At 47.0% G+C, this 22901-nt stretch overlaps 1 protein-coding gene across 2 annotated transcripts; it reads left to right on the top strand.

Moving 5' to 3' along the window:
- Positions 1 to 4892: 4892 nt before the first annotated feature.
- On the top strand, positions 4893 to 22359 carry LOC146341039 (keratin, type I cytoskeletal 19-like). Of its 2 annotated transcripts, XM_084804602.1 has the most exons (8): positions 4893 to 5436; positions 10474 to 10556; positions 11438 to 11594; positions 13370 to 13531; positions 13667 to 13792; positions 15790 to 16010; positions 17006 to 17034; positions 19768 to 22359. In XM_084804602.1, exons 1-8 carry the CDS (start codon positions 4963 to 4965, stop codon positions 19794 to 19796), a joined length of 1281 nt encoding a protein of 426 aa, XP_084660728.1. In that variant the 5' UTR covers positions 4893 to 4962; the 3' UTR covers positions 19797 to 22359. The 2 variants fall into 2 exon arrangements, with proteins under 2 accessions (XP_084660728.1, XP_084660729.1); XM_084804603.1 differs by lacking the exons at positions 17006 to 17034; positions 19768 to 22359 and having other exon boundaries at positions 15790 to 16014.
- Positions 22360 to 22901: the final 542 nt, after the last annotated feature.

The following is a 22901-nucleotide window of genomic DNA, read 5'->3' as shown; positions in this document are numbered from 1 at the left end:
GAGTGCAAAAGCTGGTTTGAAACTCAACATTAAAAAAACTAAGATCATGGCATCTGGCCCTATCACTTCCTGGCATATAGAAGGGGAAGAAATGGAAGCAGTGACAGATGTTACTTTCTTGGGCTCCAAGATCACCGCAGACGGTGACTGTAGCCATGAAATTAAAAGACGCTTGCTCCTTCGGAGGAAAGCTATGGCAAACCTAGACAGCATAGTAAGAAGCAGAGACATCACCTTGCCGACAAAGGTCCGTCTAATCAAAGCTATGGTTTTCCCAGTAGTAATGTATGGCTGTGAGAGCTGGACTATAAGGAAGGCTGAGCGCCGAAGAATTGATGCTTTCGAACTGTGGTGCTGGAGAAGACTCTTACGAGTCCCCTGGACTGCAAGGAGGTCAAATCAGTCCATCCTAAAGGAAATCAACCCTGACTGCTCTTTGGAAGGACAGATAATGAAGCTGAAGCTCCAATATTTTGGCCACCTAATGCAAAGAGAAAACTCCCTGGAAAAGACCCTGATGCTGGGAAAGACTGAAGGCAAAAGGAGAAGGGGACGGCAGAGGATGAGATGGCTAGATAGCATCACGGATGCAATGAATATGAACTTGAGCATGCTCCGGGAGAGAGCACAGGACAGGAAGGCCTGGCGTGCTGTGGTCCATGGGGTCACGAAGAGTCGGACGCGACTGAACGACTGAACAACAACAATCTAGGGGTGCATGAAAGTCACTTACCTGGTCTCGCAGCTTTTTGCGGTGGGGGGAGGCGCTTCGCTGCTCTCCCCCCGAAGTTCAGGCCAGGGGGGGAGGCTTCCCGCCTCGCTCGGCCGAAATTCAGGCCGGGGGGGAGGCTTCCTGCCTCGCCCGGCCGAAATTCAGGCCGGGGAGGAGGCGCCTCGCCTCACCCGGCTGCGAAATAAAAAGTTTAAAAAAAAAACGCCCCCGTGATAGGCTACGTGACGATTTACGTAGCCTATCACGGCTGACTTTGCAAATCTAGCCGTGATAGGCTACGTTAATTGTCACGTAGCCTATCACGGGGGCGTTTTTTTTTTTTAGTTTTATTGGAATGGCGGTGGCGGCAGCCGGTCGAAAGATCGGCTGCCACCCCCGCCCCTGACGAAGACCTGATGAACCGCCGCCGGGACCCACCGCCGGGAGGGACATTCGGGAAAGGTAAGTCCCGTCCCAGGGGGGGGGTTGCGGAGAATTTCTCCCCGAAACTTCTTCGGGGGGCCGAATACGTTGGCGCTCGGCCCCCCGAAGTTTCGGGGAGAAATTCTCCGCCAACCCTAAGCCTATCGCATGAAAAAAAGGGACACAAATGCCATAGCAGATCCAGATCCCTTCCTGCAGTGAGTGCTCAGCGATACCGCATGGCAATGGTGGATGTATCGCTTGCTGTACAGAGCTGGCCAGTGGCTCCGCGGAGTTGCCATGGAGCGGAGCCAGCCAGCCGGCAAGGATTCCAAGGGGAGGAACGGATCGCCTCCCCCCCACCCCCTCCCTGGACTGGCTGGTAGGGAATTCGTACATCTCTAGTGAAAAGCAGATTTTTAAGGTACTGTACACTTGGCTTTTCTTGCTTCATGTGTTCCTGATAGACCAAAGCCGATTCCATGAAAATCCAGATAATACTGCGCTTCTCATTCTGTTGTCATGAATGAAGATGCCCCTGGGACAAAGAGATGGTTAACTGTTGGTTGGCCAGACCTGCTGGGCTGGTCTGGCTTGGCTATTATTGTTAGCCAGAGTCTGAATGGGATTGCACTCTCCACTTTCCCCTAAGGAATGTTCAGAATGCAAAAAGATCAGGTTGGGGTCAGGGAGCTAAATGGAGTTCTGGAAACATCTTCAGGGAGGAAAAGCCTCCCTAGAAACTGAATGAGGGAGCAGTATCTTGCGAGTATTAAGGCTGTGAACCTCCATCTACGCTCAACCTGTATATATGTGTAAACAAACCTTATACGATGGTTTAAAATGACTCTCGTTAAGCCATTCAAATCAATTGATTATGAGGGTGGTGCTGGCTTTTGAAATATTTAACTGCTGTTTTCATTTGGATTGTGTTTTCTGTTGAACAATGTTTTTTCCTACCTATGTAAGCTGCCTTGAGAGGGCTTTGCCCTAAAAGGCAGCCAAGAAATCCTTACAATAAATTTGAAAAATGAATAAATATACCCAGAGAGCTTTGTCTATTGAGGAGCATAGGAATGCAAGAAACACATCATAAACGAAAGAAAAGAATACCACTGAGCTAACCAGTGGAGTTAGACCAACAGTCTATCTAGCCCAGTAGTACTGTCTAGTTTGGTCAGTAGCAGCTCTTTGGGGTTTCGGGAAGGAAAGGGGTCTTCTCCAGCATAGCCGTCTTTCACTGAGATGCCAGGGTTTGAACCTGAGACCTTACACATTCAAGGTCCATATTCTACTGCTGATGAGGGATGGTGAACTCAGCAGGAAGTACAAAGCAACTCGGACAGGCCTGGCTGAGTAGCCATGGGGGTGGACGGGAGGTGAGGGTTTGCTGCTGTATGTGGACAATGGGTTCAACAAAGAGCATAAAACTGCCAAGAGGCAGCCCCAGGAAAGGGGGAGTAAAGGAAACCGGGTTCTGTAGAGTTTGCTGGGCTGGGCTGCCATATTCTCCTCTCATACTTGCAGATGTGTCCCCTAGTCTGATGTGAGATGAGCAGTCCTGTCTCTTATTTGTTTTGTTTCTATGGAGAACTTACTCTTCTGGTAGAACCTATGTTCTCTACCAGTCCACTGGCATGGGAGAATGTGCATGGGAGAATGGGGCGACTGTTCCCCCTTTTACAAGATATGGGAAACGGTGCCTACACTGCTTTCCCAGCCAAGGAAAATGGAGAGTAATGTTCTTCTGCTCTGGATGATAAGCTGGATGCCTTTTATGCTGTGGAAAGCGTACATCCACCTTTACACACAGATGCTAGAAGATGAAGAAAACACAGCTCAGGAGGCCATCTCATCGGACATCGCCATGTCCTTTAATTCAGAGCTGGTCAGGAGGTACACTGTGACTCCAGAGTCCGGAGTGCTGTGGCACACTGATGACATGAAACTTCGGCCTGGAGCCCCACATACAAACACCATCTGAGTGGAGATGCCAAGCCGTTGCAGTGCACGTTCAGTGGCTCAGTTACGCATCGTTCCATCCTTAATTTACAGCACATTGAAAACCGCCAGGATTGGCTGCACATCGAAATGATTTTGCACCCCTATAGAAATGCGCTAAAATGTTTCCCATATTCAACATGGGAAAGAGGCCCTTTTCTGTTAGATTTCTTTTTGTCTGGCGAAAACATTAGAAGACATCGAGGGCAGTATTTGAGGCAGCCTTTTAATTTCCATTTTAAAAGCGCCCCTTTTGGTAACAGATATAATCACTGAACCATTCTGAATATATTAGTGCTGTGCTGAAAATTTCTCCCACATTTTTTTGACCATTCTCATTCAATTCAACCATTCTCATTCAACAGAAAAGAAATCGCTTTCGAAAAGAAATTCAAAGGAGGAGACATTTTGGAGAAATTCTCATGGTTTGGGTTTGGGGTACTTGGGCCCCAAAGTACTTGGGCTCACCTTCCTTATGAGGTGGTACTTGGGCTCACCTTCCTTATGAGGTGGCTGAGGAGTGTGTGTGAGCGTCCTGTCTTTTGTTGTACAATCAGCAAAGGGCTGGATGGCCTGATCTCATCTGATCTCAGAAGTTAAGCAGGGTCAGCCCTGGTTAGTACTTGGATGGGAGACGGCCTGGGAATCAGGCTTCTTGCATTAAGCAGGGGGTTGGACTCAATGGTCTTGTAGGCTCCTTCCAACCCTATGATTCTATGATTCTATGATCTCTGTGGCAGCCTATAGCCTCCTTGGCTTCCCATACTTCAATGAAAGCCATCATGAGGAAGACATCGTGTGAGGCAGTTCCTCTCATGGGGCTTTTTCAGTTCAGGAAGTACAGGTGGCCTGGGAAACTGCAGAGCTGTGGAAAGATGTGTCCTAGAGACAAAGAGAAAACATGCACAGCACCCTTGGCCACCTCGCAGGGATTCAGGAAGCTCAAAAACCAAAAGAAATTCAAAATTCTGCCTCAGAAAAGTGGAAACCTCAACACAGATGATGCCGTGACCACCTGGAGAAGCAGTGCAGTAAACCAAAACACCCTGAGGAAACAAGAAAGAAGCTGTGCTATAACCCCTGCCAAAAGTGAGTCCTATCTGTGAGAAACTGTGGGAGAAGTTCTCCTCCCCTAGGAGAAATTCAGGGAAATTGTCCCCCCAATTTATCTGCCCGTAAACCGGCTGGAGAATTTTGAGAGGCCAGTTGTGCACAGCTCTGGAATATATCCAGGTCTCCTCTCGAACGCAAAGCTGACTGCTATCTGGTGAGATTCTTTTAGCAACCCTGTAGGTCTCCATTGCACTGTCACCAACTTCATTTCATGACCATCGGCTACAAGTCCTTTTTTTCACCTCTTTCCACAAAGGAGCCAGTGTGTCAAGTCAGGTGTGTGTGCTCAAGGGTTTAGCCACAGCTTAAGTAAACTATCACCTAGGTTTTACCAGTGTCTTGCCTTTCAGCAAAAAGCCACCTCCTGTGAATCACAGCTTTTGTTCTAAAAGGGAGAGGGGTGTGTGTAGCAAGATAAGACAAGGGGGTGGAGGAGGGGGTGGGAAAGAACGTACACTTTCTTTGAAAGCACTTGGAAAAGGAACACAGCCCACTTCATGCCAACTGACCTATGAGGAGAACCCTTGTGCTGACAAAGGCTTGAGGGCAGGTCCATCCCAGAGGACTTGCATATCAACTAGTCTGATGGACAACTCCCACAGCGGCTGAAATATAAGGAGAGAGGGAGAGGAGAGGTTCTCACATTTCTGCATCCACAGCACCAGCTGTGTCATACTGTGTTTCCACCAGCTGGTTTCAGACATCCCCTCACAATGGCCTTCTTCGGCTACAAGACCTCGTCCTCTTCTGTTGGGGGCGGTGGAGGGTTCAGCTGCGCTCCCTCCTTCAGGGCTCCAAGCATCCATGGCGGATCTGGTGGCCGAGGCATCTCTGTCTCTTCCGCTAGGTTTGTCTCCTCTGGGGCTGGAGGAGGCCTCGGCGGCGGCTATGGCGGAGGGCTGGGCAGTGGCTATGGTGGTGGCATCGGAGGTGGGTTTGGTGGTGGCATCGGAGGTGGGTTCGGTGGCAACTTAAATATGAATGACGGCCTCCTTTCTGGAAATGAAAAGATAACTATGCAGAATCTGAATGACCGCCTGGCGAGCTACCTGGACAAGGTGCGTGCCCTGGAGGAGGCCAACACAGAGCTAGAAGTGAAAATCCGAGAGTGGTACCAGAAGCAGGGGCCAAGTCCCACCCGTGACTACAGCCCATATTACAAGACCATCGAGGACCTCCGAGATAAGGTAAGACATCAGACTTGCAGGCTGCATCTTGAAGGGAGCATTAATGTATAATGTCTCAACACGCATAATAACATCTAAGCGCTAAAATTACAGAGAACACTCACCCACACCCTGTTGTGTAGATTGTGGCCACCACACATTTTGGTTGCCTGTTCGTCTTGGCGTCATTTCTAAGTCCAGAAGAGCAATGTAATTGTTGAGGTTTGCCAACTTTTTTCTTCTATTGGAGCTCCCATACATTCAACAGCTGCATAGGTTCAGCTTTTCCTGGCCTGCAAATGCAGGGATGTGAAACATGCACTCTTTAAAATGTTTTCCTACTCCTTGCTAGAGAGAAAGGCGGCAGCCCTAATGTAGACTTTAACCTGACAGACCTGGATTCAAAACCCTACTCAGATAACACCCCACCCAGTGTTCTTAAAGAGTATCTACATCACAGTGTTCCCATCTGTAAAATGGGTGTAATAGCTATCAAGCTTGTACAATGAAAGAGCAGGGCCATGTTCAGGTCCCCACACTTCCGTTTTACAAATTTATGAGGAGCATAATAACAATAGCCTATTTTGCCAGCTTAGTCGACAAATGAGGAAGTATGTTTCATATGAATGGTAAAACACAAAGGGAACGTATGAGGAAAGAATCAAATCAGACTTTTATACCATAGGTAAATACTCCCCCCCCCCCCCGTGGCAACCAGGAAGTGATACCTTGTATTAATTACATGATAATATGCAAATGTCTCAATTAGTGATACATATTTTTAGTAACCCCTCCCCATGGTGAATAAATTTGCTGAATGTCCTTAGCATAGTTAGCCCTGTAAAATCTGTTTGGTTTTGCAACAAGGCCTTTCTTTGAGAGTTGTGGCTGCAAGGTCGTACATTTGCAAATAGTTTTGCTCTGTGCATGGCTGAGAATTCAGCTATCTTCCCATTCTGGAGAATTAATACTCCTTGTACATTCTAAACAACCCAGTCCAATACAACTGCCACTCTGTAGCTCAGTGATGGAGCAGCTTCCTTGCATGCGGAAGGTCCCAGGTTCGATTCATGGCATCTCCAGGAAAACGTCTGCCCAGGTAGGGCTGGATTGCCTCTGCCAGTCAGTGCTTACACTACTGGGCTAGATGGACCCATGGTCTGACTCAGTGTGAGGCCATTTCCTACATTCCTGACCTCTTCCTTTATTCATCCTGACTGAACTGATTGAAATCAGCCTGCGCCTTTGTTCATTTTCATCTCTGGCATCAGGACTGTCGCACTGAATCTGTGTCTGGCTTCAGTTATTATTATTATTATTATTAATGTCACTCTCATATGTCTGGCTGCATTTTCTTGCTCCTCATCTCTGTGAAGCTTCCACTGCAATTGCTCCACCTATATTTTGATCCTTGATAGCCCTTAGTGGAATGTGGTTGAATAATAATCCAAGATCAAATTCTAGAAACTGATGCACAATAAATATTAGAACTGAATGATTCGTTTTTCAGGGCTTCCCAAAGAGATTTGTATTATATGTGATATATTTCATAAAGCAAGATGTCTTTTTAGTTGATTAATCTAAATCTACATTTGGGAGTGTAGGATTGTTTAAATGTATGGACCACCCTACTTCTAAGACTCAAGGAGAGTAACAATGGGCTGGATCCAGGCCAATTAAGTTGCTGAGTTCCCAGTGAAATCAATGGAACACAGAAGTTGTGACTTAAGTTCCACTGATTGCAATGGGAACTAAGTTCAACTAACTAAAGTTGCAATTCTATATCTACTTACCTGGGAGTAAGCCCAGCTGAAATTGGTGGGACTTACTTCAAAGTAGACATGTATAGGATTGCACAGTTTGTCTAGATCCAACCAGTGGGTTGAACCCTAGCTTGTCAGAGTAGACCCACTGAAATAAATGGGACATCAATGGGCCTTGGATCCAATGGGTTGGATCCAGACTTAGTCATACTTAGAGGAGACCCACTGAAATCAATGGGACTCACCTTAGTCAAGATTAACTATGAGAGAGGCCTCTATCATTGCCTGTAGTGTACACATTTATTTCTCTTGCCCCAATATTGTCTCTGATCAAATAGATTTTGTAGGTTTTGAAGCATTAACAAAACTGTGAGCAGAGAGGACGATGGAATAAGGGTACGCTCCAGGGCAATGGTGATTATGCTTGCATGCGGCTGTCAATTCTCTTTAACCTATTGGGTTGAATCCAGACTTAGTCATGCTTAGAGGAGACCCACTGAAATCAATGGGACTTAATTCAGTCTCTAGACTTCTGTCTTCCTACTGTCCATCTCTAGCCTCAGAAGTTTAAATCCTCTGCCATCCATGTCCGTCCAACCAGGGCTGCGGTAAGGTGGTCATGTACTCTTGTTTACAGAGGACACTACCCTGTCTGAAGCATTGCCAGAGGGCAGTCCTCGATTTGATTTGGAAGCGTCATCTATTTGAAGGGCTGTCTGTCCATGAACCGAATGAAGATGAAGAACCGGAGGAAGGGCGGGCAGCAGGGGCCTTGAATTTGAATTAGCCCATCAAAACAGTTAGCACCCAGACAGCAGACAACCAAGCAGGCAGACAGGCCCCCCTGGTCACAATATTCCTCGCTACGATGAGACGTACTATATCCCTATTTAAATCATTGCAATTATTTCTAAATTTGCACCTGTACACACAAATTAGCATATGCAAATGATATGCAAATGTCTGCCCTCTTTTGTCCTCTCTTTTGGTGACGCATTTCCTCTTTGGGGGTGATGCATCGCAAGTGGCCACCCGCCCTGGTGGCTAGGGTGAAAAGGGGGTTCCCTTTCCCCCTCCTCTTCCAAACCCTTTTAAATGTTTTAAAAACGGAGGCTGGCGTTTTATGCTGAAACATTTCTCATTTTAAAATCTTTTTGTAATTTTTGGTGAAAGCCTATACATTTATAAGCTGGATGCACTTTTGTTGGTCGGTCGTGTGTTTTCTTTGTGGAATGCTGTGTCATGCGCATTGCCTCACCTACGTATCGATGTATTACACCTGTGTCAGCCAATCTGTTCCTCCCTCATCATCTTCACTTGCCCAGAGCCCTTCACACAGCTGAACTGGGATTTGAACTTGGACCTCCCAGTTCAGGATTCAACTCCATCTCCACAGGGCTGCTTTGGCTTTGTTTCAACATACGGTTTAGCTAGCTATCATTTTAAAAGAAAAGCAAAGACGAGAAAACACTGGATGTTGACTAAACTAAATAAACCGTAATCTTCTCTCTGTGTTTATTTTGCTTTAGCAGAATCATCAGCATACAGTACTAGTTTGTTTAGAAAGGAAGCACGCCCAGCCCCAAAGGTACACAGAGCAGCAGGAAAGCAAACATTTTAAGGAAATGTGTGCCAGACTTGGAGTTCATGACCACCACCACCCAAGTAGGCTTGTCAGACTCAGTTTGGATTGTTCAACTACGGGGTCCTTGAGCAGGGCCTGAAGGAAACTAGCAGGCTAAAGCAGAGTCAGGAAGGAATTTGGCATGCCAGATGCAGAGCCAGGTCAAAACCTGGCAGTTTATGGGTGAAGAACCCAGTAGAATCTGGGCACAGGTGGATCGTGGCAGAACCTGGATTGTGCATGCTTTTCCAACATTGCCATGGGTTACCCGAAGGAATGCAATTCCATTGGCTGGATGACAGTTGTAACCCCGGCTCTGCCTGTTGCTTGAGGTTAACCACATGTGTTTGATTTGCTTTTCTTGGATCTAGCCACCACCTTATAACCTCAACATCAGGGCTAATTGTTTACCGCTGCTCAGTCATTTAAAATATTTTCTTATCTTTGCCCTTCTGGGATTTGGATCCTGTTGACATTTTATTGCGGTTCTAGTTGTTACGTTGGGTGGAGTGTGGTTCTCAGGAGCAAGTTCGCCCGGCAAAATGAACCCAGAGAAACTGTTCAATAAAACAAACCTCGTATTCAGGGTGTGTTGATGGAAATGGGTGGCACGCCAAGGCTGTTGTCTTAGTTGCACATGGTGTTTAAGTCATAAGCAACGGACTGCAAAATAATACACAGCAGTCCATAAAAAGTGAGGCCAATAAAGGACGCTCTCAGCCAGTGTGCATCAAAGCAAAGCCCTGGAACGTAGGGCAAACGTGCAGAAAGTGTGAAATAGAACAAGAATGCATTTGCAAGGATACTTCCGGGTAAAGATTAGCAATCTTTTAGCTTATGGGAAAAGCACACCTTAGCACCTCTTGCAAATCTTATACAACGATTATGGAGAACACACCTAACCACTCTGTGCATGGCCCTTTATTTACTTACTTTCTTACTTACTTTTAACCCCAGATTGCAAGGAGTATGTTGCAAACATGCCTACATACTACCATTCAATCCATGAACAGTTTATGTAGTCATCTGTGCTCATCATGAATTATCCAGATGATTCCTTTGGATAGCACTGTGCAGATGGCAAACAGGGAAACAGCACCTGGCCATCCACATGGCTCATAACCAATATTATTCTAACAGGAAACAGAGGCTAAGTCACATGACCACATTGTGGCAAAAATCAGTGGGTTGGATCCAGTCTTAGTTCTTAGAATAGAGCCACTGAAACCAATGGGTTGGATCCAGACGTAGCCATACTAAGAGTAGGCCCATTCTCATGACTAATTTAAGGCCCACTGATTTCAGTGGGTCTACTCTAACTCTGGCTAAGCCTGGATCCAACCAGATGGAGCTTAAATTAGTCATGACTAACTTAAGTCCTATTGATTTCAATGGGTCTCTCTCAATGGCTAAGTCTGGATCCAATCCAGTATGAGCTGATGTTTGGGGCATGGATGAAGAGGTGAACCAATGGTTCTAAGATAAGTGATGAGCAATACTGATACACTATGAGGACATTCCGAAGAAGATCATTTGACCCTGACAACAACAAGCCTTTCTATGTGCAGTATGACACCTTTTAGATAGCATGCTCCCTCCGAACTGGTTAAGAAGAAAAGATGTGGTACGTATGGAAGCAAATGACCCAAGGTGTTGCCTCTTCCCTTGCAGATCCTTGCTGCAACAATTGAAAACAATAAAATTGTCCTCCAGATTGACAACGCCAGGCTGGCTGCTGATGACTTCAAAACCAAGTAAGTAAACTTTCCATGGATGGAGAATTAGAAAAAGATGTGCCTATGTAACCATCCTCAAAGTGTCAGAGGTGGTGGTAAAATGGGGATTCAGGAATGTGGCAAAATTAAGTAGATCAAACTGAATCAACTCTTTGACATCCCTGCTGCTTGTTAAAGCGTAAGTAGTCGTACGAATTAGTAGTTGTTCATAAGTAGTTGTATGGATAGCATAATGCCAGACCCCTCAGTCTCCTATATCCAGATACCTTTACTCGTATTCTGCCTCCTGTCATACCAGGGCGGTTAATGACATTGTAAATATTTCTACATTTGGACATGAGTCAATTACTATTTCACAGTCTTGGCATAAGAGCGTAGAGCATGGTTGGTGTCAAGAGTAGGCATGGGTGGGCCTCTGCCAAGTTGCTCCTCTTCTTCACCATTGCAAGCTGCTTCTTCCCCTGCCTCTCACTCTGGCCTAGGCAACAATGGTGGTGAGAAGCCGGAGCACTAGATGCCACAGCATACTTGCTCACTGGCTCCATGCTTGTCATCCAAGCAAGCAGTAGCAATAACGAGAAAGAGGGTGAGGAACAATAGGAGCTGGTGACAGTGGCGGCAAGGTGGTAGACTCACTGCAGGAGTGGGCCCACTGAGGGTGCCTTGCCCAGAGGGCCCTCAGAGACCTGGAGCAGCACTGGCATAGAGGTAACGCTTAGAGCTGTGGGAAGTTTTGAAGTAGCCAAATGGGCATTTTCTTACCTTGGGAAACTCTCGGGTAATTATGCCCAAGAACATGGAGGAAGGCAACTAATTCTACTGGCTCATGAAAAGATGAAACTGGACCAGTCGATTTTAGCCATTCCTAATCATTTGCGGGTGTTGATTTCTTTTAAAAGGTTTGAGACTGAGCAAGCCCTGCGCATGAGTGTGGAGGCTGACATCAATGGCTTACGCAGAGTCCTGGATGAGCTGACCTTGGCTAGAACTGATCTGGAGTTGCAGATTGAAAGTCTGAAGGAGGAACTGGCCTACCTTAAGAAGAACCATGAGGAGGTAAAGAAACATAGTGTTCAATGAGTTGGATCCAGACTTCTTGGATCCATTGAAGAACCATCAAAATCCGCCATGTCTAAGTTAGCCATGTCTAACTTACATTCCATTGCTTTCTATGGGTCTACTCTAAGTTTTACTGTATCTGGATTCAACACAATGTTTTGAGATGTAGCAACAGCCAGTGATGCTCAGGAAGAGCTCCACAGCCTTATTTATCCAAAATGACCTGAAAGACCTCAGTAGCTTCAGGTTGCCAGATGTTAGAAGGATAAGAGGGAACACTTTTTATGTAGGATGTCTATCATACACAGTGGCATTTATGACACCTGGTGAGATAAATTAATAGGATTAGAGAGCTATCCTATCGGGATAGGTAGCCACCTCCAAACTCAGAGGTGACCACCCATCCAATGCAGGGTGAGGCGAGGAGCGCGGAGAGGATCTTCTCCTCTGTGCTCTGGCTGCCATGCATTTGCGGCTAGATGGCCGATTTCAGGTCTTTGGACTTTGGAGTGGGGGTGGGGGAGGCCAGCCAATGCATAGGAAGCATTGTACTAGTATTTCCACACTCCACACTCCCCGCCCCCAGGAACATCCCCCTTTGCCCTTCTCCATACTGCTCTTCTGAGTGTGGAGTCCAGGGATGATCCACGCCACCTACAAGGCGGCAGGGAATGGGGCGGGGAGGCAGTTTTCCAGCCCGCGCTCTGAGGTTGGTTCCTGGAAACTGAACAATCCTATGGCTGTCTAGCCGCTGTCTGGCAGCCATAGGATTGTGCCCTTAGTGTCTTCCGTAGAAATTACTTATATTTCTAAAGTAGTAGTCCAATTCACACATTCCAAGTGTTGTTAGTAAGGCCTTGGACTTAAATTTATTAGAAGGGGTGGGCAATCTGCGGCCTTCCAGATGTTGTTGGGTTCCAACTCCCATCAGGCCAAGCCATCAGGCCAATGATCAGAATTGATGGGAGTTGTAGTCCAACGACATCTGGAAGGCCACAGGTTCCCTACCTCTGTATTACATGGGACCATACAGAGAGTATCAAATACAATCTGGAGAATAGTTTTTGGCTCCCCCCGATGATGTCCACCACCATCTTACATCTCCCAAAGCCATCCCCCCACAAGCCACTAGTCCCACTCCCCACTTCCCTTTCCTTCTGCCTTTAAGCAGTAGCAGAAGTGCATAACAAGAGGAGAGGAGGTAGGTTGTTTCCCCCCTCTCTTTCTGACTCCATTGCCATGGCCCATGACACACTGGGTAAGAGTGTGCTGGGCTATGGAGACCATGGGAGACCTTTCACTATGCCTCTGCCACTGCTCCCACTGCCACTGTTGAAGGGAAGGGAAGGGAAGGGAAGGAGGAGTGTGTTTGGGGGCTGTTATATAAGGCTTAGAGAACACACCAGTCAGGAATCTAGACAAGAACTTTATTGTCTCTCTCAAACAAGAACAGAACGGCAACAGGAAACAACCAGTCCAGTGCCAATTAGTGAACCAATTAAATTGTAGCTGACACGTGATGGGGAATGGCTTTTGCGGGGGGATGGTGAGAAAAGAGGAGAAAGGACGATATTTTTTTCGGAGACCCTTCAGATTGGCTTGGAAAAATTATCTAAGATCTTCCCGAGGGTTTTTTGCAGAAGACCTCAGATAATTTATGCAAGGTAGGCTTTGGATAGCTTGCCCATAGCTAGATAAAAGATAAATGCTGTGGATTGTTACTCTGTAAACATGTCCTCAATACATTTTCTGTGCTTTTGTCTGTTTTACAGGAAATGAGTGCTCTGTCCGGGCAACTAGGTGGCCAAGTGAGTGTCGAAATCGACTCTGCTCCCGGCATTGACCTCACCAAGATTCTGGCTGATATGAGAGACCAGTATGAATTGCTGGCTGATAAGAACCGGAAAGATGCTGAAGCTTGGTTTACCAGCAAGGTAAGAGAAAGGAAGGGGAGGACTTAAAAAGAAACCAACAATTCTGTAGAAGAAAACTGGGCGCCCACTGGCTTGTATCGTGCACAAATTCATACTTCTGTTTACAAATGTCTTCTCCCCTTTTAAAAAATACAGACTGAAGAACTGAACCGAGAAGTTGCCGTCAACACTGAACAGCTTCAGACCAGCAAGACTGAGATCACAGACCTGAGACGCACCGTCCAGGGCTTGGAGATTGAGCTGCAGTCTCAGCTCAGCATGGTACATAGATTAGTAATGGATCATGTTAGATGTCCAAGTACTGAAATAAGTAACTCCTAAATGGATTTGGGCCCTCCCTCCCTCTCTCCCTCTGTGCTGTGCGGGATGTGTGTGTGTGTGAAATAGCACACCTATCTGAGGCCTAGTCATGTGTAAACCCTAGAACTACCCAGGCACACACACTCATACACACACTTTCCTCAATATCTCCCCCTATAATCTGATAAAGCTGAAAACACCAGAATATGGTGATATGCATTTCTGAAACATTTCTCTACAAATACAGGCTCTGAATTTGTGTGCCACTGCCAATGTTAAGACAAAGCTAGGGATAGGTGAGAAATTAGTTTTATTCACATTTTAATGCAAACTTGCCAAATTCACACTTCCCAAACTTATACATGAACCAGAATATACAGCAATATTTTGCACTTTTCAAAATGTTGCAATGCAGTTCTGTAATATATATCTTTTATATATAAAGTTCATATATACTACAGAAACCTGTGCACAAAATAAGGATATTGTGGAAAACTACACACAAAAATGCTTTATTTTAGGGGGAAATTGCTTGCAAAAATATGTATATTTGGAAAAGTACATACAAAAATGTGTATATTTTGAGAAATGTACAGTTTCATGCAGACTTTTAAAAAATGCAAACCGATGCTAAAATAGGATGCAACGAACTTAATACTGAAAAAGGAGAAATTGTGCAAAATCGAGCTGGACAGATTGGTCATCCCTAGGCTTTTCAGATCCCAGAGTACTTATTTACATTGGTAGCCCACCCTATTCTGAAGGTTTGGTGCTGGCCATGGCATGTATAAACAGGTCTGAAAACAATCCAGTTCAGATGCACCTGTAAACACATGAAAAATATTAATATACCACACCAGCTGAGTTCTGACCACCTAATGCCAGGCTAGCAGCAAATGTCATGATTGACAATGCTTCTGAAAGATCCACTGAAGAGGGCTATGAAAATTTCTCCAAGTGACAGGGGGGAAAGTCCACAGTTCAGTATTGACAGACAAATTAATACTGTGGGTTGAATCCAGACTAAGTCATACATAAAGCAAACCCATTGAAATCAATGGGACTGAAGTTAGTTGTGGCTATCTTAAGTCCCATTCATTTCCATGGGACTACTCTATGTATAACTAAGGGCAGTATCCAACTGTGTCATTCCATTAACGCAAATGACGCTGCACTCACAGAAACTAGGTTCCAAATTATGCGCAAGAGAAGGTACATTTGCAAGCACACTTGTGCACCCAGTTGTGCATAACTCTTGTGCAATGGGTTACAGAACTGGTTACACAACCAGTTGTACAAGCAAAATGCACAACTGTTTGTGCAACCGTGCTTGCACATACATAACTTTGATTGTTGCACAACCATTTGTTCAAGACTAATGGGCAACCACTTGCCCAATGGAAAGCTTCAGCTGAGCTCTGCTAGGGCTATTTGAGTTTGCTCCCAAAGAAGAGAGACAGGTTCTCAGGATGACAAAATATATTTATTGTAGGAAGCTCAACACGTTTTGGCCTTTCTTCTTATTTTTAGGCCTTCTTCAGGGAGTGGGGAGGGGAAATCTGCAGAATTTTTTCAGCAAAAGACCGTCTCTTGTGTCAATCTACTGGTGACACAGGAGAAGAAGGCCTAAAAATAAGAAAAAAGGCTGAAATGCGTTGGGCTTCCTATAATCAATGTATTTTGGCATCCTGAGAACCCATTCCTCTTCTTTCTGATCTGCTTTGGATGCTCACCTCCTTCTGTTTTCTCCATTTGAGTTTGTGGAACGACACCGTTGGATTCTGCTCTCATCACCTTTGGATGTCTGGATCAATTGCTGTAAATAAGCCCATTTCACTCCTCATTTCTGTTCCCTAACGCAGCCCCCTCCCCCTTTCTACCATGCTTGAGAGATGACACCTGCACTTTGGTGACAGGCTTTAAGGCCCCGTCCTCATCCGTGCCACTTCTCTTCTCAGAAAGCTGCGCTGGAAGGCACCCTGGCGGACACAGAGGGTCGCTACAGTGCTCAGTTGTGCCAGATCCAGGGCCTGATCAGCAACATCGAAGCGCAGCTGATGGAGGTCCGATCAGACATGGAGCGTCAGAACAGTGACTACAAGATGCTGATGGACATCAAGACCCGGCTGGAGCAGGAGATTGCGACTTACCGCCAGCTCCTGGAAGGCCAAGACCAACAGTAGGTTGTCTTACAGGTCTGCTATGGCCTCCTGTTCAAAGATGGCATAACTCTGATTGACTTCCAGATTCTGGGTACTAAACAACAGGACATAAATATTTCTTCAGAATGTCCCTGTGACACCTGGATAACTAGGAATGTTGCCCAGCAGCCAGGTGGATTCCAATACGTTTCCTTTTGGCCTGGGTTTCTTGTGCATGAGAAGACTAGCACGATTGTCAGTAGCAGTAGTGGTAGTGGTTTTGTTCTGTTAGAAGCCTAGGCTGATTTGCTCTGCTGTTTTATACTTCTGGCCACGTAGCCAGGGAACTATCTGTTTATGACTCAGTAGTAAAGTTTGCCGAGCCCTACACTTTCTGGATTCAGCCTGCTTTATTCAGCCGCTTCTGCTAACAGCAAGAAGTTGCAGTCTGGACAAAATGTTCACGAGGCGGGAGGGAGGAAACACATCTCTCTCCCTGCAGGCTGTTTTTCATTTTAAAAACTGCCCCCCCCCAACCCTAATTTTTTCCTGAAATGGAAAGGGTCAAAGCAACTCATTGGGGGGTGATCACAGGGAATGAGATAGGCAGCCCCCCTCCCCTCACCACAAATTTCAGCTCCAGATCACATCTTCCCACAGCTGCTTTCAGTTGTCTTCAAAAAGTGCCCTTGGGGAAAACAATTCCAAGACTGGGTGTCACATGTGGTTTGACCCTGAAATATAAGTAAAACCCAGTAAAGCAGCCTTCCCCAACTTGATTCCCTCCAGATGTGTTGGATGGCAACTCCCAGAATTCCCAGCTAGCAGGGAATTAAGGGAGTTGCTGTCCGACATATCTGGAGGGCAGGAGGTTAGAGAAGGCTGCAGTAAGGTGACACATTCTTAACTTGCATTAGAAAAACAGCCCAAGGTTACTGGTTTGTTTTTTTGTTTTGTTTTTGTTTTTAAATCAAAGCTTGTTTGTTCTGACATTGACAGTAACTTTTTCCTCTTCTTCTCCACCCCACCCCAGCTTTGCAGGAACTGCGTTGGGCACTACTGGTAAGGAGTTTCATGGGGAAGAAAGGTGGGATAGAAATGTGCTAAGGGTGCAATCCTATGTGTGTTTAGAAAAGTCCTACAACTCCCAGAATGTAGGACTTCTTTCTATCTAAACATACATAGGATTCTGCCCTGAATAAATACATACTTTGGATTGTGCTTCAAAATGTCCTTGCTGACATCTCTTGCTTGCTATGATCTGGACTGCATGGATATTTTGCTTGCGTTTGCCTGCTAAGTACAAAGGACGACCGGATGTATTTAGCGAAGCCTTCCCCGACCTATTCCTGTCTCATTCTGCTGATCGCGCCACTCGCCCCTGCCTCTGCACTACTCTCCTCTCACGCCTCTCCTGGCAAACCCAAGCTGCTGCTCCATGCCTGCCTCATCGGAAATGGTAGGGATGTACGAAAGTCACTTACCTTTTCGAAGGGTGACATTCGTGGTGGGGGGGAGGTGCTCCGTCCCTCCCCCCGAAATTCTCTCCAGCCGGCTCTGCTCCGCAGAGATTCTGCAGAGCCGCTGGCCGGGGCCACCCACAGCTGGACATCCGGCTGCTGGGCAGCCTGCACAGAGACACAAATGGCGGCTGCCGTAGCCACCACCATTTGCGTTCCCTTTTTTTTGTGGCTGTGATAGGCTACGTAAATATTTACGTAGCCTATTACGGCCAAAAAAAAAGGAACGCAAATGGCAGCCACTACTCCAGTTGCGCCCCTCTCTTTTGTCGTAATAGGCTACGTAAATATTTACATAGCCTATCACACGGCAAAAAAAAGGGAACGCAAATGGCAGCCGCCGTAGCTGCCGCCATTTGCGTTCCCTTAGTTTTGCCGTGATAGGCTATGTAAGCACTTACGTAGCCTATCATGGTTTCCGCAGGGATGCAAATGGCGTCCCTGCATTAGCCGTGATAGGCTATGTAAGTATTTATGTAGCCTATCATGGCTATATGGAAGAAGTGAATGGCAGCCGCAGACGCGGCCGCCATTCACAATGCAGCGCAGACAGCAGCAGGTAGGTGCTCCGTTCCGGGCCCATTTCGTGGGGGGGGGGGCATCGTTCCGCCACATATTTCGGGGGGCCAAATGCACTGGCATTTGGCCTCACCGAGATCCATGGCGGAATTCTCTGACATCCCTACAGAAATGCCTAATGTATATAGGGATGGGGGAGAATTCCGCCACGGACTCCAATGAGGCCGGATTCTAAAGAATCCAGCCCCCCCGGAGTCCGTGGCAGAACAGAAGACTTACCCCTGCCTCCAGGAGGAACCCTCTTCAGCCTGATCCTCCGGCTCCGGATTGCCTGCGATACGGCCGCCATGCCGTATCACTAGTTGAAGGGAAGTGACTGTGGATGCAAATGGCCATTTATGGCTGCATTTACCTTAAACTAAGGCCTTTACAGCTGCAAATTGCATCCTGGACTCCATTTGCGTCTACAATCAGTTCCCTCCCTTCAACCAGCAATACGCATGGTGGCCGTATCACTAGCACTTTGGAGCCAGCTGGCGGCTCCGCGAAATCACTGCGGAGCAGAGCTGGCTGAAGAGGATTCCGGGGGGGAGCAACCGATCGCCTCCCCCCCTGCAGACCCTCCCCCCCCGGAACAGCAGGTAAGCATTCCACCCATCCCTAAATGCACATCACCAGTTCCTCAAACAGAAGTAGTATCATCACTTGCATGTAGGGATACTGGAGAAATTCGAGAGAGACTAAAATGAGCTCAGATTTCTTAAAATCTGACCTGGGGAATCCACTGCGGAGCGACCCCCTCAGGCTGTGCAGAGTCTGTGGACTTTCGGATTTTTTTGTTTTTTACTTTCCCGAAATGTACACATATAAATCCGTAGGAAAATACGTAAGTTTCTGCTGCGGAAACGTTGAATGGAATGGGAGACAATACACTAAATGTTATGTGCTGAGGTAAATTATGTAAATACTTAACATCAATACTGATGAAATCGTTTGCGTATCTTTCCGCCTGACGGGAAAAAAAATTGCATCTGTCTGTGGGCGGACGACAGAACAAAAGGCACCTGACAATCCGCGAAACACAGATGGAGCGGATTTTACACAGTTCGTACATCCTTACTTGCATGTACTGTGCTGCACCTAGTAGTATTAAATAATAGGTGTTGAAAGGATAACAGATGGAGTTAGAAGGTGACAATCAAGGAGCTAGGGGTATTCTAGGAAGATTGGTGTCCGGGTCCAGTCCAGAGGGGTCCAGTCCAGATGCTGATTCCCTGACACCAGCTTGAGTGGTGAGAGAAACAAAACAGCCGTAGCGGGGCAGAAAGACAGGTGTGGCCGCTTTAAGGAGTCGCGCATTCCTTCAGAGCCACGGGACAGTGACAGGGTGAGCTGCAGCCCTCTTGCCGTGGTGACGTGGATGCAACCCGACCTACAGAAGTCCCGCGAGAAGACAGAACTCTCATGAGAGTTCTGGCTGTGCTGGTTGCTGGGTGGGAGGCTGAAGAAGGGGGAGCATGGGCCTTTGCTCCACTGTAGCGAGACAGGGTTGAGCAGGACTGGAGGAGGACGGGGTGCTTGATAACCCCCTCCTCTCCATTTCTGAGGACAAAGGAAGGAGCCTCCAGGAGGGCGAAAGGAGGACTGTGTTTAAGCCTTCCTTCTGTGGCTGGCCAAGCCCTAAGGCACTATACCTTGTTTCCAAATGGGTGACCTGGGTCCAATAACTCTTCTTTCCTTCATTGTTTTGTGACAGACAAACCAGGTGATCCCAAGAGGTTCTGAAAAGCACCCTCTGCTCCAAGCAGCAATGAATGAATCAAGCACAAGACTTGGGATGGGCAGTTGCTGTCATCCACAGATGGCAATTGAGTATTTCAAAATCACTTGCAGTACCTTCTTGAGCACATAGTCTGGGTGGCTGAGGGTCATATGACGGCTAGATGATTTGACTTTGCTCTTCCTGCATTTACCTTTCTGTATGGTGTTTCTGTTGCATAATAAAGTTCCTTTTGGCTCCTGAGCATCTAAATGGAGACTTGGATACAAATAAATGGCCTGTTGGGGCTGCAGTGGCTTAGTGGTTAAGATGCTGAACTGCAGACCGGAAGGTCAGAAGGACAGCAGTTCGAGACCCGAGTGCTGCGTGACGGAGTGAGCTCCCGTCTTCAGTCCCAGCTCCTGCCAACCTAGCAGTTCGAAAGCAAGAAATTGCAAGTAGATAAATAGGTGCCGCTTCGATGGGAAAGGTAACAGTGTTCCGTGCACCTCGGTGTTCAGTCATGCCGGCCACATGACCATGGAAGCGTCTTCGGACAGCGCTGGCTCTTCGTCTTAGAAATGGAGATGAGCACCATACCCTAGAGTCAGACACGACTGGCTGGGGACACCTTTACCTTTACCTTTTAAATGGCCTGTTAATCAATGCAAACCCTGATGAGCACTTTCAAAGTGCATTTGCATACATTTTATAAAGCTGGTGAACAGATGGAATTCCCCCATCGAGAACTACCACTTTTTTCTTCGTCTTTTTTGGCCAGATGGGTTGTCAATTTGAGGCCACTTTGTAAAAGAAAGAACAGACAATCCTTTTAATCCAGATCAATTAAACTGGAATAATGGCCACCACTCCAATTTCATTCTTGCAGTCACTACATGGATTATAATCCCCGTGTTGCACATGAACAAGCACTGAAAATTTGGACCCCTTTCAACACTCTTCAACCACCCTGATCATAGAATCACAAATTGAATGAATGCAGGTGACCAATTACCAGGTGTGGATTTACCATGGTGAACATGTTGGAAGACCCCTTGTCTGCCACCTGGACAGGAAGCATTTACTAGATGGCCACGCTGTACCTGTTCCGGGCATGGTAGAATTTCCTCATCATTTGACATGATGATAAAGATGATGCCTGACTTCCCAAGTGGAAACATATGCCCACTGTGTTTAGGGCCAAATGTTTAGGGCTGTGTACAGCTGGCACATTAATTTGGAACCAGATTTAGGTGTGTGTAACTAGGCTGGTAGAAGCAGGCCTTCCCCACCCCTTCCTCCCCACAGCAGTCCCTCCAGCTCCCTGAAAGTGCTACACAGAGGACCAGGGGACCCTGATGAATGGGGTGGATCCTCCCAAATTGGACAGAGGCACCCTCAGTGAGCAGAGCCTTTCTATCAATGGAAGGCAGATTCTGGATCTAACCCATTAGTTTTAGGGCCAAACTATCAGGGTTGTGTATTTTGAGCAGACAGCCAGTGGAGAAAGGGTTCCATAGATGCCTTTCCTTGAGCAAAATCACATTGAGAAAAGAACCTTGCAACTACTTGCCATTTGGCCTAGGGGTGTATGAACCCCACCCACCGGTCCGCCTGGGGTTCCGCAGGGGGGGGGTAGAGGTGATCTGTTCCTCCCCCTGGAATCCTCCCTGGCCGGCTCCACTCTGTGGTGAGTCCGCGGAGCCACTGGCTGGGTCTGTCTGCAGCCGGACTTCTGCCTGCTGCTGGTCTGCAGAAGCAAATGGCGTCTGGCATAGCGGACGCCATTTGCATCCCTGCTCTTTTCGTGTTAGGCTACATAAATCTTTACATAGCCTATCACGGCAAAGAGCAGGGATGCATATGGCGTAGCGGTCCATTCCGCCACGGACTCTGGGGGGCTGGATTCTAAAGAATCCGGCCTCATTGGAGTCCATGGCAGAATTCTCCGCCATCCCTAGTTTGGCCCTAAGCATGAATATAACCACTTGGGAAGCCAGGAATCTGTATTCATCTATTGCAGCCTTGGGGAAGGCTGGTCTGTGAGATCAGATTGCGGCTGGAGGAGGGAATTCAGTGGCAGACACACTCAGTCACAACCCATTCAGGAAGAATATGTGCTGCACCTCCTGGCTGCCGCCACGAAGGGCAGCTGTTGAGTGTGGCCCACTTTGTGAGGTGCAAAGAAGGGGCCTAGGCAGGCATACACAGCTCACATGGCTTCATGCCTGAATTGACCGCCAGACATCTCTACGCAGCCACAACACCGCCAGCTGTACAAATCAAGCTCTCCCCCATCTCTGTGTCCAGCAGGCCGCAGTGAAGGGTGAAAAATGTAAGATGCACCTGCACACAGGCTATGATTGCTCAGTGGATCTTCCAGTTCAGGCAAGACACCATATCCCTAAATGAGCCATACCAGATGGCTGCCCAAACTGTCATCTTTGAACATCTGAGGGAGGAAACTCTACCGTCTCCCTTGGCAACTTGTCCAAGAGGCTCCACTGCCCTTTCAGGCATTAGAAAGCAACAATTAATGTTTCAACCTAATTTTACCTCCCACTAATGAGAGAATATTGCTATGATTTTAAAACAAAAAAGTTGCCTTGATAAAAAGCTGCCCGAAGTGCCATTTTTGGGGCAGAAAGGCGGGATATAAATAAAATAAAATAAAAATTGTTCCTTTCTTTATCTGCACATGTATTTCATGTGAGTACAAACAGGAAGTTGGAGTGACTGTTCTTGTTCTCGTATTTAATGGCTATGTCTGCTTTGCCCATGCAGTGAATAACCAGTGGGTTGGGACGGCTAACGGTGACTTGATCTTCCAGTAGTTGGACATGAGTGTTCTGGTGCATCATAAGTTAGAGATTTGGGACACTTCTGAAATTCTTGCTGTCCTTTGATTAGGGAGCCTCCCTGGCATGCTTAATGTGCTGCAACATGATTAGGGATGGGCGAACCCACCCCTGTCCGGGATCAGCGGGCGCCCGCTGAAGCGCCATCCCCGCTCAAGCCTCCGTAGACCCCCACTTGAGCCCCCAGAAGCTTGGCGAGCCACACACAGTCAACCCAGGTCCCTTCCACGATCACCTGCCATTTTGCTGAGTCTTTTAAAATTATTATTATGA

Source organism: Heloderma suspectum, chromosome 6 (assembly GCF_057233095.1).
Source record: "Heloderma suspectum isolate Gila_16-S chromosome 6, 16-S_ref, whole genome shotgun sequence".
NCBI lineage: Eukaryota > Metazoa > Chordata > Lepidosauria > Squamata > Helodermatidae > Heloderma > Heloderma suspectum.
The sequence above is the reverse complement of the archived record's forward strand: the minus strand, read 5'-3'. Positions and strand labels throughout refer to the sequence as shown.